General features: G+C 51.0%; 6 protein-coding genes across 6 annotated transcripts; 2 read left to right on the plus strand and 4 right to left on the minus strand.

Moving 5' to 3' along the window:
* Positions 1–1,272: 1,272 nt before the first annotated feature.
* Positions 1,273–2,154, minus strand: BJX67DRAFT_191694 (putative BYS1 domain protein). Its single transcript, XM_071025345.1, has one exon. The coding sequence runs from the start codon at positions 1,882–1,884 to the stop codon at positions 1,405–1,407; it is 480 nt and encodes a 159-aa protein (XP_070884003.1). The 5' UTR covers positions 1,885–2,154; the 3' UTR covers positions 1,273–1,404.
* A 699-nt stretch (positions 2,155–2,853) lies between these two features.
* On the minus strand, positions 2,854–6,381 carry hdaA (histone deacetylase hdaA). Its single transcript, XM_071025344.1, has 15 exons — positions 5,499–6,381; positions 5,154–5,442; positions 5,091–5,104; positions 4,899–5,037; positions 4,732–4,844; positions 4,552–4,679; positions 4,283–4,493; positions 4,121–4,232; positions 4,026–4,073; positions 3,902–3,965; positions 3,761–3,838; positions 3,622–3,707; positions 3,487–3,566; positions 3,334–3,440; positions 2,854–3,285 (listed from the first exon to the last, which is right to left on the minus strand). Exons 1-15 carry the CDS (start codon positions 6,145–6,147, stop codon positions 3,019–3,021), a joined length of 2,385 nt encoding a protein of 794 aa, XP_070884004.1. The 5' UTR covers positions 6,148–6,381; the 3' UTR covers positions 2,854–3,018.
* A 727-nt stretch (positions 6,382–7,108) lies between these two features.
* On the minus strand, positions 7,109–8,536 carry gpdA (glyceraldehyde 3-phosphate dehydrogenase GpdA; the record flags this gene model as incomplete). Its single annotated transcript, XM_071033420.1, has 7 exons — positions 7,109–7,137; positions 7,194–7,364; positions 7,423–8,107; positions 8,172–8,238; positions 8,357–8,370; positions 8,428–8,463; positions 8,525–8,536. 7 exons carry the CDS (start codon positions 8,534–8,536, stop codon positions 7,109–7,111), a joined length of 1,014 nt encoding a protein of 337 aa, XP_070884005.1.
* Positions 8,537–10,183: 1,647 nt separating this feature from the next.
* On the minus strand, positions 10,184–10,971 carry BJX67DRAFT_383242 (PHO88 family protein; the record flags this gene model as incomplete). Its single annotated transcript, XM_071033421.1, has 3 exons — positions 10,184–10,569; positions 10,658–10,818; positions 10,955–10,971. 3 exons carry the CDS (start codon positions 10,969–10,971, stop codon positions 10,184–10,186), a joined length of 564 nt encoding a protein of 187 aa, XP_070884006.1.
* A 240-nt stretch (positions 10,972–11,211) lies between these two features.
* On the plus strand, positions 11,212–13,053 carry htz1 (histone H2AZ). The gene is made up of 3 exons (XM_071029705.1): positions 11,212–11,935; positions 12,224–12,293; positions 12,367–13,053. The coding sequence occupies exons 1-3, from the start codon at positions 11,837–11,839 to the stop codon at positions 12,609–12,611; spliced, it is 414 nt and encodes a 137-aa protein (XP_070884007.1). The 5' UTR covers positions 11,212–11,836; the 3' UTR covers positions 12,612–13,053.
* On the plus strand, positions 12,026–13,053 carry BJX67DRAFT_359705 (uncharacterized protein). The gene has a single exon (XM_071029706.1). The coding sequence runs from the start codon at positions 12,730–12,732 to the stop codon at positions 12,898–12,900; it is 171 nt and encodes a 56-aa protein (XP_070884008.1). The 5' UTR covers positions 12,026–12,729; the 3' UTR covers positions 12,901–13,053.
* Positions 13,054–13,298: the final 245 nt, after the last annotated feature.

The following is a 13,298-nucleotide window of genomic DNA, read 5'->3' on the forward strand; positions in this document are numbered from 1 at the left end:
CGGGTCGATCGTGTGCGAGCGGAATCGGAAAGAGGGGCAAGCGACAAGAAAACAGCGCCTGGGCGAACAAGGAGCGAGTGATAGGCTGGGGACGGAAATGAGAGCACGCTGCTGATGAACGGGCCTCTGATGTTCCACACGCGGCGAGCTGCAGGGGACCTTGGGGGTAGCATACAACGAGAACACCGCGAGAAAGGTCAGGCGGAATTAACCCTGAAAGGCTGCCCGGACGTTCGGTTAGGATTGGTAAACGCTGGCCAAGGCCTTCAACAATAATGACAGGAAAGGCTGGGAACCGGGCAAGGACAGAATGAGACAGGGGAATCAGGAGGTAAGCCCGAATGGCGTGCAGACGTGCCTTGGGACGCACTCCACACCCGCAGAGGATGAGCAACGGGGTCACGGAAGACGCAAAAACGTAATAGAGCCTCCAATGGTATGGAAATACTGGAATGTGGGCTTCGATAGTATCTTGCGGGATTATTTGAGGGACATGCGGGCGATCTCGCCGCCGGTATCACCAGCTGGGGCGGTGAACCTAGGTCTCGATACCTCGGACAACGGGACTTTGAACGATTCCATCCTCACCTCACCTGAGGATGAAGTCAACAGCACCCCTTTGGCAGTGTACTGGTTGGCTCTTCGAAGATTTGGCCGCGCGCTCTCCCATCTTGACGTGGAGGAGGCTGGGGAAGGAGGCAGGAGCCTCGGGAAGCGCTTGTCGGGAGAATTAAAGCCTTGCGTGCGTTGGGGTTGAGAAAGAGTGGAAAGAAGAGAAGAACAGAGATCTATTTAATACGAAAGACACATCTTAAACGTCTGCCATATTCCGATCGTAGGGGCTGCTTTGCGTGCAGATCAAATCATATCGTGGCCAATGAGTCGTGCCACCTGCTGCTCATCGGCTGTCGCAAGCTCCCCTTGGATGTCTCTCTCGCCTCTCACTGGGGAGATACTGTCCTCCGGGACATATCTCGCTGTTCCTCCTCTAGATAGAGATATACTTAGCCTAAATATTGTCAATATATCCGCTAGAGAGCTGCGATCAGACCCAGAAACCAAAGCCAGCGCATGCCAGTCCGAAGTTATACAGCGCGAAGTTGCCTATTTGTACAGACCACTAGGCCAAAAATGGGCTTAAAAAGCAGTGCAGATGGTAAAAGTATTGGTCCAAATAGTAATGCCGTTCGGGTTCTTTCATTCCTCAACTCCTTCGCAACACTTTGAGTTGCTGGATTCTGAATGGATTTGGATGTATATACCCTTCATTGATGGTTTCATCTATATAAGTTGGGTGCATTATTTGAGAGGTTTCCCTGATGGATGCGTCTCATTACAGGCATTACCACAGACAAATAGTTAAGCGCATCATTAACAACGGCTTCTCTCCGACTCACAACAAAATTAAGCAGGGCACTCCTCCGCGCAAAGGGTAAGGACCTTATCCGAGTTCGGCTCGCAGGTCTTCACCTGGCTACCAGCTGGCTGCTCACCATGGGGCCAGCAGATGGTAGGGCAATCCTCATTCTCGGAGGCGACAGAGAGGATCTTGCCCTTGAACGCACTTCCAAAGACTGTGGAGAGATCGTACCACACCTGGGAAGGGTCAAGCGTGTATGCGAAGTTCAGCTGGGGGCTGCCATCGTAGAGACCGTCAGGCTTGCGAGAGATCTTGAGGGAGACGCCGCCCGAGACGGGATCCCGGTAGAATTGCTCGCTGAAGGTCTCGCCGGGGTTGATAGTGTGGACGTCGCTGATGGAGCCGCCGACGGACCAGAGGTACATTTTCGCTAGGCAGTTGTTGGTAACGTTGGCGGAGCCGACGGCGCTGGTGAGGGGTGCCAGCGCGAAGAGAGAGGTAAGGGCGAGATTTGAGAAGTGCATTTTGAAGAATTTGCAAAAGATTATCTTCTTTAGGTTAACGAATGGAAGGCTTGGTGGAACTGGAGTTGTCTCATTTGTGGCTGGATCGAGGGAGCGAAGGCATGCTTATATAGCTTTTGCTCGCCATAGCACTTTCACTCCGGCACGGGCAATTTTCGTTTCCCAATCCTTGCCTTCTTTCACCGTATCTCTTAGCTTCGACCGGAGGCAGCCGCTAATCGTGATCGATGACAGCATCCAAGCCTCGAGGTAGGGCTAGGAACCTTACAGGGCGCTCCCCAAATCCGAGAGAACGAAGGAAGCCATAAGATTGGTCATTCCGTGAAGTCCAAGAGCAAGAAGAGCCAAAGAAGACTCGTGGCGCGAGACCGGGGTGAGACAGTTACATCCTGACAACAGTGACCGAGAACACAGTCAGTGATGAGAGACAAGTAATCTCATCCTCAGGATTGAGGGGACCGCGAACACCCCAATCACGCATCATGTTTTTTTTGACATGGATGGAGCTGGGAAGAACTAGCTGTGCACATGTCTCAGTCGTTACTCAGTCGATCTCTGGATAATCGCCACGCCGGGGCCCTGGTTCGCGTTCTCCAGGAAACTCTCGTATTCGATCAAGTCGAAGCTATTCATAGGGTAAGCCTGCACCTAGGCTCGCGTTAGCCTTCTTGTTGTCTCAGCCATCATCTGACCTGGGAAAAACGATGACCTCATAGTGCTGGTTCCCGAGAGAAAGACAAGAAGTGAGCAGCTCGAAGCCGGTGATGTGAGCGCCAGACCACGGAGACCCAATCTTGCCGACCATCAACCCCACGAACCGGATTTTAAAGCCGAGTCCGCCGCGATGTGGGAAAGCAATCAGTGAGAAGGACGTCAGAGACTCAGAGGTTCAGACTCAAAGAGTCATGGGGTTGGATGCGGTATTCAAAGAGTCGCAAAGCAGGACGCTCTTTCGCTATGTTTCACTCTACGCGCTGATCGTTCCAAGCCATTCCCTCCGCTCCGCTTCCATCACGCTGCGCAAAAGACAAGAAAAGACCAAGCAGCAGTTGTGTCGCCCAAAGACACCAAGCCCCTCGAAAGATAAATTAAATATGAAAAGATCATAATAAAGGTCTGCGCAGGAGAAAGTATTCATTGGCCTGCTCCCGGAATTCCCGTGCTAGTCCTGTCCTTTGTCGGGGACCGACTCGTAGGCTTCTCTTCTTCTGTCTCCTCGCTTTCCGATGGTTCAACCCGCCTTTGGATCCAGTCAAAGACTTCACCTTTGTGATGCATCAACATCTCACTGAGCCCTGCCCTGGGCGACTGGAGGAGGTGTCCATAGCGTTTCGATGGCTTGCGCCGAGTGTCTGTACTCTTCCAGACCCCATGTGCGTGTGAAACAAATACAAGCGAATTCTCCTCGAGTCAGTGAGGTCGATGTCAGTCAGAAGGATGCCAACTCACATCTTTGTACCACCTTGACAACCAAACTTGAGTATGTGAAGCTACTGCACGAACTGGATTTTCAGCAACAAATGAAATAACTCCTCTAACTCGCTGAAAGAGGGTCTCTGTTGATCGTTTAGCCTCGTCTTTGCAAGAACCATAGCAACCAACCTCTATTGATCAGGAGATTGGCAACTCCAGAGAACGCATTTCCAATTCCGATAAAAAATATCTCCGTGGCTTCATTCGGGCTAGGGCGCAAGTGTTAGCCTCTCAACTTTAGTTCAAGGAGACGGCAATTCTTACTCGATGTAATTATCCCACAAATACCCAGCCAACTCTTCAGTGGCGGTTGGTCGATTCTCGTCTTCGTCCTCGTACCGGTCTGACGACTGATCGGGCTTGTCAGCACATGCGAATCACAGGATTCTACATTGGTACTCACCGGTTCCATTGTGACATGCTTGGGGATGTTCACATCAATTACAGCGTAGTCCTGGCCAATAGCCCAGTTAAGGTAGTCCTTCATGACATCAGCCTTACTTCAGTCAGCGTAGCCGTCGAAGCGGTATCCCGTTCCACTTACGAGCCAGCAGTTATGGGCCTCAAGTTTGTTAGTAACTGGATGAGGCAGTCCCATTATCTCTGGTCTATTCACAGTCAGGCACGAAAAATCCTTGTGGCCAGAGTGACCGGAGAGGGATACTCACGGATCATGAAAGAAGACCAGAAGCGGAGTTGCCTTGTAGTAGTTTGGACTTCCACACGTTAGCGATTTCCAGTGTCTTCAGTTGTTCACACCCACCTTGCCAGAACTTGGTTCTCAAACGATTTGGATATACCGGTTCGGTAGATATAGAGAGAAGTGAGTCGATAATTATCGTAAAGCTGCTTGGCCTGGTACGCGCGAATGACATCTAGCATCTGGTCAGCTTGTAGAACACGCATTCAATTTTCCACCACTTACCGTGGAGTCGATCAGTCCATAAGCCTTCTCTTTGTGGCCCCTTGGGATACATGCAATGCCAATAGCTAGACTGAATCATAATCACTCGTCTTACAGTGGAAATTGCGATATCCGAAGGGGTGGTGGAGTGAAGTCGATCCGGCGGATCTCCCATAAGTGTCTTGGTGACCGCGAGAGCGGATTTTGAGATCGATCTGAAATTATAACCGCCCTACGATGCTTGAGTTAGCTTATCCGAGAACGAGACAAGTCCTAAGACGCGCTCTAACCTCCAAGCAAACAGCAACTTTGCCGTGAGCAAGAGTCATCAACATGTGGGTCATATGGGCGTAGCAAGCTGGAGTGACGAAGCAACCCCCCAGCTCATCGCCCACAGCGGCATCGAAGCCAGACGCAACTACCAATATTAGCCAAGACTTTGCTTCTTCGAAGGAAGAGAAGGCTCCTACTGATAACCAAATCTGGGTTAAATTCCTGGGCAATCGGCATGACTACTTGTTGAAAAGCATACATGTAGTCACCATCACCCATCCCTTGGCTAGGCCATGGTATGTTGACATTCCTATTGAACCGTTAGTTGTAAGTGACGGAAGAGATATAGAGGCGGTAGACTAACCTTCCAACGCCAGCGCCAGCACCACAGTGATCCCAATCACCCTCGTCTCCACCGGGGTAGAACTTTCCATCCTGATAAACATGGAGGGAGATATATAAAATGTTAGGGTCATCGTAAAACGCTTTCTGAATTCCGTTTCCTAGAATGTGTAAGTGTCATCGTAATATGTGTTACCTAGATGCTCATGATTACCATGGTGCACATCCCTGCTTCAGTTAGAACCTTCCGCTGCCAGGCATCGAGGGCAAGACGAACCAGTCAAGGATTAATATCTTCCTGCAGCTATTTCCAAGCTCTCTTTGACAGACGCGCGCCGCGACAGAAACATTATTGAAGAGACAAAATCCCATGGTCTTGTCGTGCTCAGCATGGTGGCCGGGAGGGCGGATAACGGCAATGGCATTTTTCACTTTGCGGGTAGCGACAGCCAGGCATGTTTCAATAGCACCCCCAACTGACAGCAGAGATGAGGCAAAGGTAAGCTTGTTGAAATAGATCGAATCACGGGTGTGCTCCAGCGCAATTAATTCATCATCGGACATGTCTGCAGAGCGTATTAGGGTCGTTTAGGATCTTGCGTGGACCAGGGAGTGCTTGTACCTTTTGTACTCTCTACAAAAGCATAATGTTCAGTGGTGTGAACCAAGGATATCTCTTCCTCAGTTGCATTACGGGCGTGGATCCGTCTGAGAGGTCGCGCAACAAGCGGTCTTGTGGATTCTATATCATCAACAAGCCCCGCTCGGCAGAGCTCCTTGAAGATGTAGTAGATTCGTCTCGGATCTTCTGGATGCACATCTGCGGTGGGTCGAACTTCGCAGTGATAGCGCATCTGGACGTCATAGCAAAGCCCTGATGGCAGTGAAGCAAGTGGAAGACCAGGGTGCGCTCCTGTATCTTCGTCAGACCAGTTTGAATTCTCCTCTGCAAGGCTGTCCCGCCTGTCAAGGAGGGCAGCAGCAGAGAGATCCGCAGGAGCAACAGGATGCATGATGCTTTTTGCCGGCGACGCCCTCCGCGCATCCGCCGTGTCAGTCATGTCTAGGGATTGCGCATTACCAGACGGGGCAATCACAGGCATCTGTATTGACCGGCTCAGGAGTGGTGGTGCCAGATACGGATCAGACCTCCCATTCAGATGCCCGGGAATACTCTGCTGAGCAGCCCCATCACTGGCTGGGTGGTTTGGAGAAGCAGGTTGGGGGGCTGCTTCACCCATGATGGTGTCTTCATCCTCTACCATTGTCATTTATGGGGAGGCTGAGGGGCTGTCCTTGTTTTGTCACAATAAAAGCAAAACAATGCACTAGTGTTTCATGACCAGCTTCGAATTAAGGAAAGGTGATATCCTCAATGCCGGAACAGACTTTCCTGCCAAGGCTAGGGGAGATGGTGAAAGGAAAAGCCGATCTTGGGAAGACAAAGAGGGAGCCCAGTAAAGGTCCGGTAGTTCAAAGATAAGAAAAGGCAAGGATCGAAGAAATTGACGCAAGCGCAGAATGTAATAGGAGGCGGACAATGAGGAGATGGGAGGGGAACTAGATAGCTCTAGGTGCAAAACCCAAATGTCCGCGAAGCGAATATGAGGTCAAAACCATTGCATAGCGAGGCAACGCGTGTCAAGGAAAAAATATAGATGACACAGTAATACCGGCGCTTGAGCACATGGATTTCAAGGGTGCAAGTTGGGAGTGAACGACCATAACGCGTACGCCAAATGAGGGTACTCTGGCCAGGGAGTTTGGTTGATGGAGCTCTAACGACGGAGTTTACGTCGGCAGCTGCCAGAGGCGCCAATCACGTGACCATACAGTCCCTCGATATACAACACTCAACGGATCCATGGAGCATACTCGCTCTTTCGGGTGGGCTTGCAATCGCATATCATGTTACGCCATCGACCAAGGGAAAACTTTCGACCGCCATCGTCGCGGTGCCTTTCTCTACAGAGCAACGGTGCGTGATGCCTGGGATTCCAACTCTAGGTTATGAAAAGCAACAAAGCCCAGTTGGAGATCAATCGTGTGTTTGTCATTAAAATAGTACGTTACGATGGGCTTTTCAGGCCGAGATCCTCCTTGTCTTTTAAGTGAAACTCTGCGAACTTTCTGGCACAGATACTCGGCTCAACCTTGTTGAGAACAGGGTGATTTATGGCCAATAAGCTCCGTTCAAAGGAAGCTTCTGGCCTCTGGTTTCCGACCTGATTCCTATTGCGAATCCACCTTGGCGATGTAGGCTGAGGGGAGGTTAGCACACCATAGCGAGGGCTATCAATATCACTGGGCGACTTACAAATGAGGTCAACAACACGACGGGAGTAGCCCCACTCGTTGTCGTACCAGGAGACAAGCTTGACGAAGTTGGAGTTGAGGGCAATACCGGCCTTGGCGTCGAAGATGGAGGAGCGGCTGTCACCATTCAAGTCACTGGAGACAACGTCATCCTCAGTGTAGCCAAGGATACCTAGATATGGGTAGGTTAGCGACAATACATAGGACAGTACAGGCACGAGACCACATACCCTTGAGCTCGCCCTCAGAAGCCTTCTTGATGGTCTCCTTGATCTGATCGTAGGTGGTGGCCTTCTCAAGGCGGGCAGTCAAGTCAACAACGGAGACGTTGGAGGTAGGCACACGCATGGACATGCCGGTCAGCTTGCCGTTGAGAGTAGGAATAACCTTGCCGACAGCCTTGGCAGCACCAGTGGAGCTGGGGATGATGTTCTGAGCAGCGGTACGGCCACCGCGCCAGTCCTTGCCAGAGGGGCCATCAACGGTCTTCTGGGTGGCGGTGTAGGAGTGAACGGTGGTCATGAGACCCTCGACAATACCGAAGTTGTCGTTAATGACCTTGGCGAGAGGAGCAAGGCAGTTGGTAGTGCAAGAAGCGTTGGAGAGGATCTGGACATCCTTCTTGTAGGTCTGGTGGTTGACGCCCATGACAAACATCGGGGCATCAGCAGAGGGAGCAGAAATGACCACCTTTTTCGCGCCGCCCTTCAGGTGAGCACCCGCCTTGTCGGTAGTGGTGAAAACACCAGTGGACTCGACGATGTACTCAGCGCCAGCCTCGCTCCAGGGGATATTGGCGGGATCCCTCTCAGCGTAGAAGCGGATCTTCTTGCCGTTGACAACGAGACCCTGGTCGTAGGTCTCGATGGTGCCCTTGAACTGACCGTGAGTGCTGTCATACCTGAGCATGTACTCCTACAACCCGGGAAACGGTTAGTTTCTTTGCAACATGTCTGTTTGTCGCAGAACGGCAACGTACAGCGTAGTGAGTCTCAATGAAAGGATCGTTGACGGCAACGACGTCGACAGCATCGCCGGCCTCGATGCTAGAAGATTGATTTTGTTAGAACCCAATCACGAAGTGAACGGCAACACGGTTCAGACCCGGGGGCCTCGCCACAGAGAGGACAGGGGTAATTGCCTCCGCGAGAAGGAGCTACTTACGCGTTACGGAAGACCTAAAGCTGTGTTAGTTTTGTTGAGGGCCGTCGATGAGAGGGGCATGAAGCACACACAATTCTTCCAATACGACCGAAGCCGTTGATTCCAACCTGGACGAGATAAGTTCAGTAAGAGTCGACCTGTTTAAACGCATTTCCCCCAAGACTGTACCTTAGGAGCCATTGTTGTGTATCTATTGAAAGCGGGGTAGCTATTAGTCAAGCTCCAAAGAGAAAAGGTACGACTTGTGGGGAGCGTGGGAATAGCTGGAATAGTAGAGTAAGATGCTTACTTGTATGAATATTTGTGACGTTCCGAGATGGAAAGAGGACAGAGATTGATGATGCGAAGGAGAGAGAGAAAAGGAGAGAAGAGCAGCGGTGGGGGGGAGGAGTAGAAAAATATGACAACAGTGCTGGACTGACGCAACGACCTTGTCAGCTCCTCCTATCCCACCGACGGGCACACACCGGGCGGACAGACGGGGCAAAGCTGCCAGAACATTCAGAAATGCGACGGCAAAACATCGAATAATGGGTCGATTGCCAGCTTCTGTTCCCGGTCTGCGCCGTTGGCCAGGTCCTGAGCAGCCATTCCGATTTCATACACCGGGCAAAGCAGGAGAGTCACGATATTTGGGGCTCGACAGCTGCCGGATGGGCCAATAGGCACGCCGCATATTTATCAAACCGGGTACTTGCTCCCCAGAGGAACCCTCTCATGAATGTTTTGCCAGTAGATCGGAATCAATTGGGCTTTTCTACCTAGGTTATCCGCATGGGGTCTCGGGCACGGCTATTCTCGCCCTTCTTTCACATGGTCCCCTCGCCGACGGACAGTGAAGCACTCTCGAGGGGCCACAGCATCGATGATGCAATGGACCTCTTTCAACGAGGGGCACGCCGACCTTTCCGCTTTTGCGGGAGGAAGAAGGTCGGACCCGGAATAACTATATTCCACAGCCCCTCCTCCAAGCCGCCAGGCAGCCTTGCGCTTCTTCAGGTATGGCTGGTGTCCTTCCGCTCTCTCCGCGCGCCTGAAAGAGTCACCGGCAGCTCATTCGAAACTCACGAGCTCAATCACAATTTTACATTTGTGGATATGGTGTCTCGATTCGCGTTTTGGGCGCTGTTGAAATCTGATAAGTCGACGAATGAAAACGGATGATCCTTGCGCAGGAGAGGCAGACAGCCATGTGCAGATTATCGCTGGAGAAGGACTCGAACCGTTGATCAACTTGAGAGTTTTGGGAGCTTTGGCATGAGCTTCCCTCCGCTTTACTTGGCGTGTCGACCATTTGCAAACTACAGTTTTCTCGAGCTCCATAGCCTTCTCAGCTCAATGGCTACCCGCAGCAATCCACGGTGGTCAACAAAACACTTGTCTTGCCTCCCTTGCGCCTCCTTGTGTGGCGAATTACGAGTCTCCTCGCCCTATCATAAGCTGTGGCGATTGGCTCTCATTGTTGCCATGGCCGCATAGCCGATGGGACAATGGAAAGGTTGACCCTGCTGGCTGAACGCTGGAAGCATCGAATCCATGGGAAGCTAATCAACGCCCCCCTAAAGACTGCGTCTTTCATGAAACACTCGCCTTTACATCATGTCTAGTGCATATTTCTCCAGAATCAAATGTACTCTGTAAGAGGGAGCGAAGTGCTCGATATATTCGAAGATATTAGCAAGTTGGAATAGTCTTTTACTCCAAGTTGAAACCTAGGCCAGGAAAGTAAATCCAACCCGGATCTGTCTTCCCCCGGAATCGCTTCTATGAATACAGTCGGAAGAATGCGCTCCTTAAACCGCTTCATGCCTCAGCCCCATAATTGGCTTACTCCTCTTTGACACCACCCCTCCAGTTCTTCTCCGCGTTCTCGAGGGCTGCCTTGTCTGTCTTGGGCTGGCCTTGGCTGAGGAAGCTGTTGGCGGCCTTGAAGGGCCGCTGAAGATCTCCAGTGGCTGGCTTTCCAAAGATATGGATCTTCACTAAGTTCGATTCGAACGCACCCTTGAGGGGGATGATTGACTGGATCAGAAGAGGGTTGGTGTATTTCATGTACAGGTGCATCACACCCATCATACCAACACCCATAAGCTGACTCTTGATGAGCTGGCGCAGCTGTCCCTTGTCGTACTCCATGTTGGTAGTCGTAACAGGGCGAGGCTCCTCGCCGCTTCCGAGAGGAGCAGGCTCAACGTATTTCAACGTTGTGAGATCTATGAATAAACGAAGTTAATCAGACTGAATCGAATCAAGCCTCTTCCGTAGGGAAAGATACGTAAGAGGCAGGAAATCAATACGAACCATTCTTCTTGTTGATCTGAGCTTGCGTGTAGAGATAGAGACTCAGAATGATCACGTTGGACAAGATGTAGAGGCCGCGGACGAGGAGAAGGACATCTGGGTTGTCAAATGGGACCTTCTTGGCCAGCTGCATCATCACGACGATGATCGCCAAGTTTGTTCTGCATGTTTCATATTCGGTTAACGAGGCTCGAAATCCATGGTAATCATCGTTGAAGCGGGCGACAGCTTTGCGTGGGTGCGAACATGGCGTTGGGCATAGCAAGGAAAGAAAGACGGTGCGCAAGTATAACTTACATTTGAGGGTTCACCATTTTGACGTTGGTAATCAATGGCAACTAAACGAGAGAGATGAGTTGCCGCGATGAACCGAGAGAGGGAGCCTTGAGGCCGAAGAACACGCGAGCAGAAACTTCGTGGAGCATCGGGGAAGCCGGACATCTGTCCTGAGAGGCAGAGTCACGTGCATGAGACTCTTCCAGAACAAATAATCCCGCCCGGGCCTGTGCGCGCTCTGCCTCAATACGATAAGAAATGAAGCCTCAGGCAGACATCAGACAGAAAGTCACCTGCTGCTTATGTAACCCGCCTGGGACAACTGTTGACCCAGACTTCCTCCATGTTGGGTGTCAAAATAATGCCGAGCCCTTGAAGGCATCCACTTTGCAGCTACATTCTCGATAGATGCTTAGAGAGGCTGCTCTGTTCAACTTCAACTCACCGCGAAAAGTATTTACGGTGTTCCCATGTGCGGCATGCACAAATGCCAGTCAGTGCCAACCGAGGGCAACCCCGAGATTCAACGCAGAGGCCCCAGGCCTTGTTTGACAATGAGCCCGAACAAACAGATCGAGCTCTGCCTTTCTATCGGAGTGCGTGAGTGTATTCACTACTTTTTACTTCAGTCTACTCTGCGCCCAGCATCTCTCACCTCAAGACATCACCATGGTTCGTGAAGCTGAGTTGATTTCCTAATTAGTACTAGCTCACTCCCTGGCTCGATGCCGTCTTTAGCGACCAGGATGGCTCCGACATTTCTCACTCCTTCATCCATCAACAACGCGCGTGCCTTCAGCGCATCGAATCCGTGCAACGCCCACCATCACGTTTTATCGAGTCTAAACCTTGATTGACGCGAAATACAAATACCCGCGACCTGATTCTTCACGCTTTTTCAAAATGCCTGGCGGAAAGGGAAAGTCTATCGGTGGAAAGGCAGGTGCCAAAGACTCTGCGGGGAAGACGCAAAAATCCCACAGCGCAAAAGCCGGCCTACAGGTCAGTACTTTGTTTAATAATTCTTCAATTCTTTGATACTTGCTCGTCCGATCGCGATCGTGTAAATCTAGGATGATCCAAAGCTCTCGGGGTCGCCCCTTTGGTCGTCCCTCCTTAAGTCCTTTCTCGTGGCGTCCACGCTTGGAAACCCCGACAGCTCGTTCCTGTTTTAGACTTCATCCCCCTTTGTTTCATTTTCCTATTTTGTTCTTCTTCGTCGAAAGCTGCCGACAAGTGGCGCTTGCCTGCACGAGTCTGCTAGCCACCCGTCTCTAACTCGCACCGCAGTTCCCATGTGGTCGTGTCAAGCGTTTCTTGAAGAACAACACGCAGAATAAGATGCGCGTTGGCGCGAAAGGTACGGAATACGACATGAGGTTCTTCTTGTAAAGTCCCTTGTTTGGGTCTTGCTAACTTTCACTTGCGCATAGCGGCCGTTTATGTCACTGCCGTCCTGGAGTACTTGACTGCGGAAGTGCTGGAACTCGCCGGAAACGCTGCCAAGGATCTAAAAGTCAAGCGTATTACACCACGTCACCTGCAGCTGGCAATCCGTGGAGACGAAGAGTTGGACACCCTGATTCGCGCCACCATTGCCTACGGTGGTGTTCTGCCTCGCATCAACCGCGCGCTGCTGCTCAAGGTAGAACAGAAGAAGAAGAAGTCTGACGCATAAGTCACCATGGATACCCAACAAACAAATACGGCGTTTATTTGATGATTGAATGGAAAGGCTCCCCGTACAGCTATCATGACGACTGAAGTCCCAGCTTGCAGACCATGCGGGCTCCTGGATGCGGATGCACGTGCGCACGCTCTCCCTTCCTCTCCCAAAAACGCTACACTTTGACACGCGTTTGCCTTCTCCTCGGACTGGTCCTAGCTCTTTTTACGTACTTGTTTCATCCATCTCTTGTATGTCTGCTCCGTTTACGTCGTTTCTCAAGTTATCAAGGGCGCTGTGATTGGGAAAGGGGTATTTTCGGTAGTGGGAAACTATTTGTCGGCTTCGTGAGTCCCTCTTATCAATTAATCTTTAGTCCCAATTTTCAAATTCATTACGGTGTTGAGTGCGTTACGACGACTTCTCGAAATAGAGACCTCGCATTTCTCGTTGGCTACAACTCCTTGAGAAGAAAATTGCCTTGAAAATATATTTTCGCCCCGCGTGAGCCCTTCAGCATTCCCGAGCCACCCGTAGTCCGGCGTAAATAAACAATACCCGTTGCCTCTGAAGCATGGATATGTATAATTATACAAAGAAAACCTGGTCAAAAAAAAAAAGAAAGAAACTAAACAAGCATATTTTACACTGGTAATCTGGTACTCCCAAGGCTCCGGCGACGGCCAATCTGATCAGTTA

Source organism: Aspergillus lucknowensis, assembly GCF_044049455.1.
Source record: "Aspergillus lucknowensis strain CBS 449.75 chromosome Unknown BJX67scaffold_35, whole genome shotgun sequence".
Lineage (NCBI taxonomy): Eukaryota > Fungi > Ascomycota > Eurotiomycetes > Eurotiales > Aspergillaceae > Aspergillus > Aspergillus lucknowensis.

Excerpts from the sequence above, each read along its gene's own strand:
- BJX67DRAFT_191694 (XM_071025345.1), bottom strand. The coding sequence starts at position 1,884 with ATGCACTTCTCAAATCTCGCCCTTACCTCTCTCTTCGCGCTGGCACCC.
- BJX67DRAFT_359705 (XM_071029706.1), top strand. The coding sequence starts at position 12,730 with ATGCGGATGCACGTGCGCACGCTCTCCCTTCCTCTCCCAAAAACGCTA.
- hdaA (XM_071025344.1), bottom strand. The coding sequence starts at position 6,147 with ATGACAATGGTAGAGGATGAAGACACCATCATGGGTGAAGCAGCCCCC. Across the intron at positions 4,233-4,282 it reads ATGGACTGATCGACTCCACG|ATGTCATTCGCGCGTACCAG; the intron begins GTAAGTGGTGGA and ends ACCAGATGCTAG. Across the intron at positions 3,708-3,760 it reads AGCATGTCACAATGGAACCG|TCGTCAGACCGGTACGAGGA; the intron begins GTGAGTACCAAT and ends AAGCCCGATCAG.
- htz1 (XM_071029705.1), top strand. The coding sequence starts at position 11,837 with ATGCCTGGCGGAAAGGGAAAGTCTATCGGTGGAAAGGCAGGTGCCAAA. Across the intron at positions 11,936-12,223 it reads GCGCAAAAGCCGGCCTACAG|TTCCCATGTGGTCGTGTCAA; the intron begins GTCAGTACTTTG and ends CTCGCACCGCAG. Across the intron at positions 12,294-12,366 it reads GATGCGCGTTGGCGCGAAAG|CGGCCGTTTATGTCACTGCC; the intron begins GTACGGAATACG and ends ACTTGCGCATAG.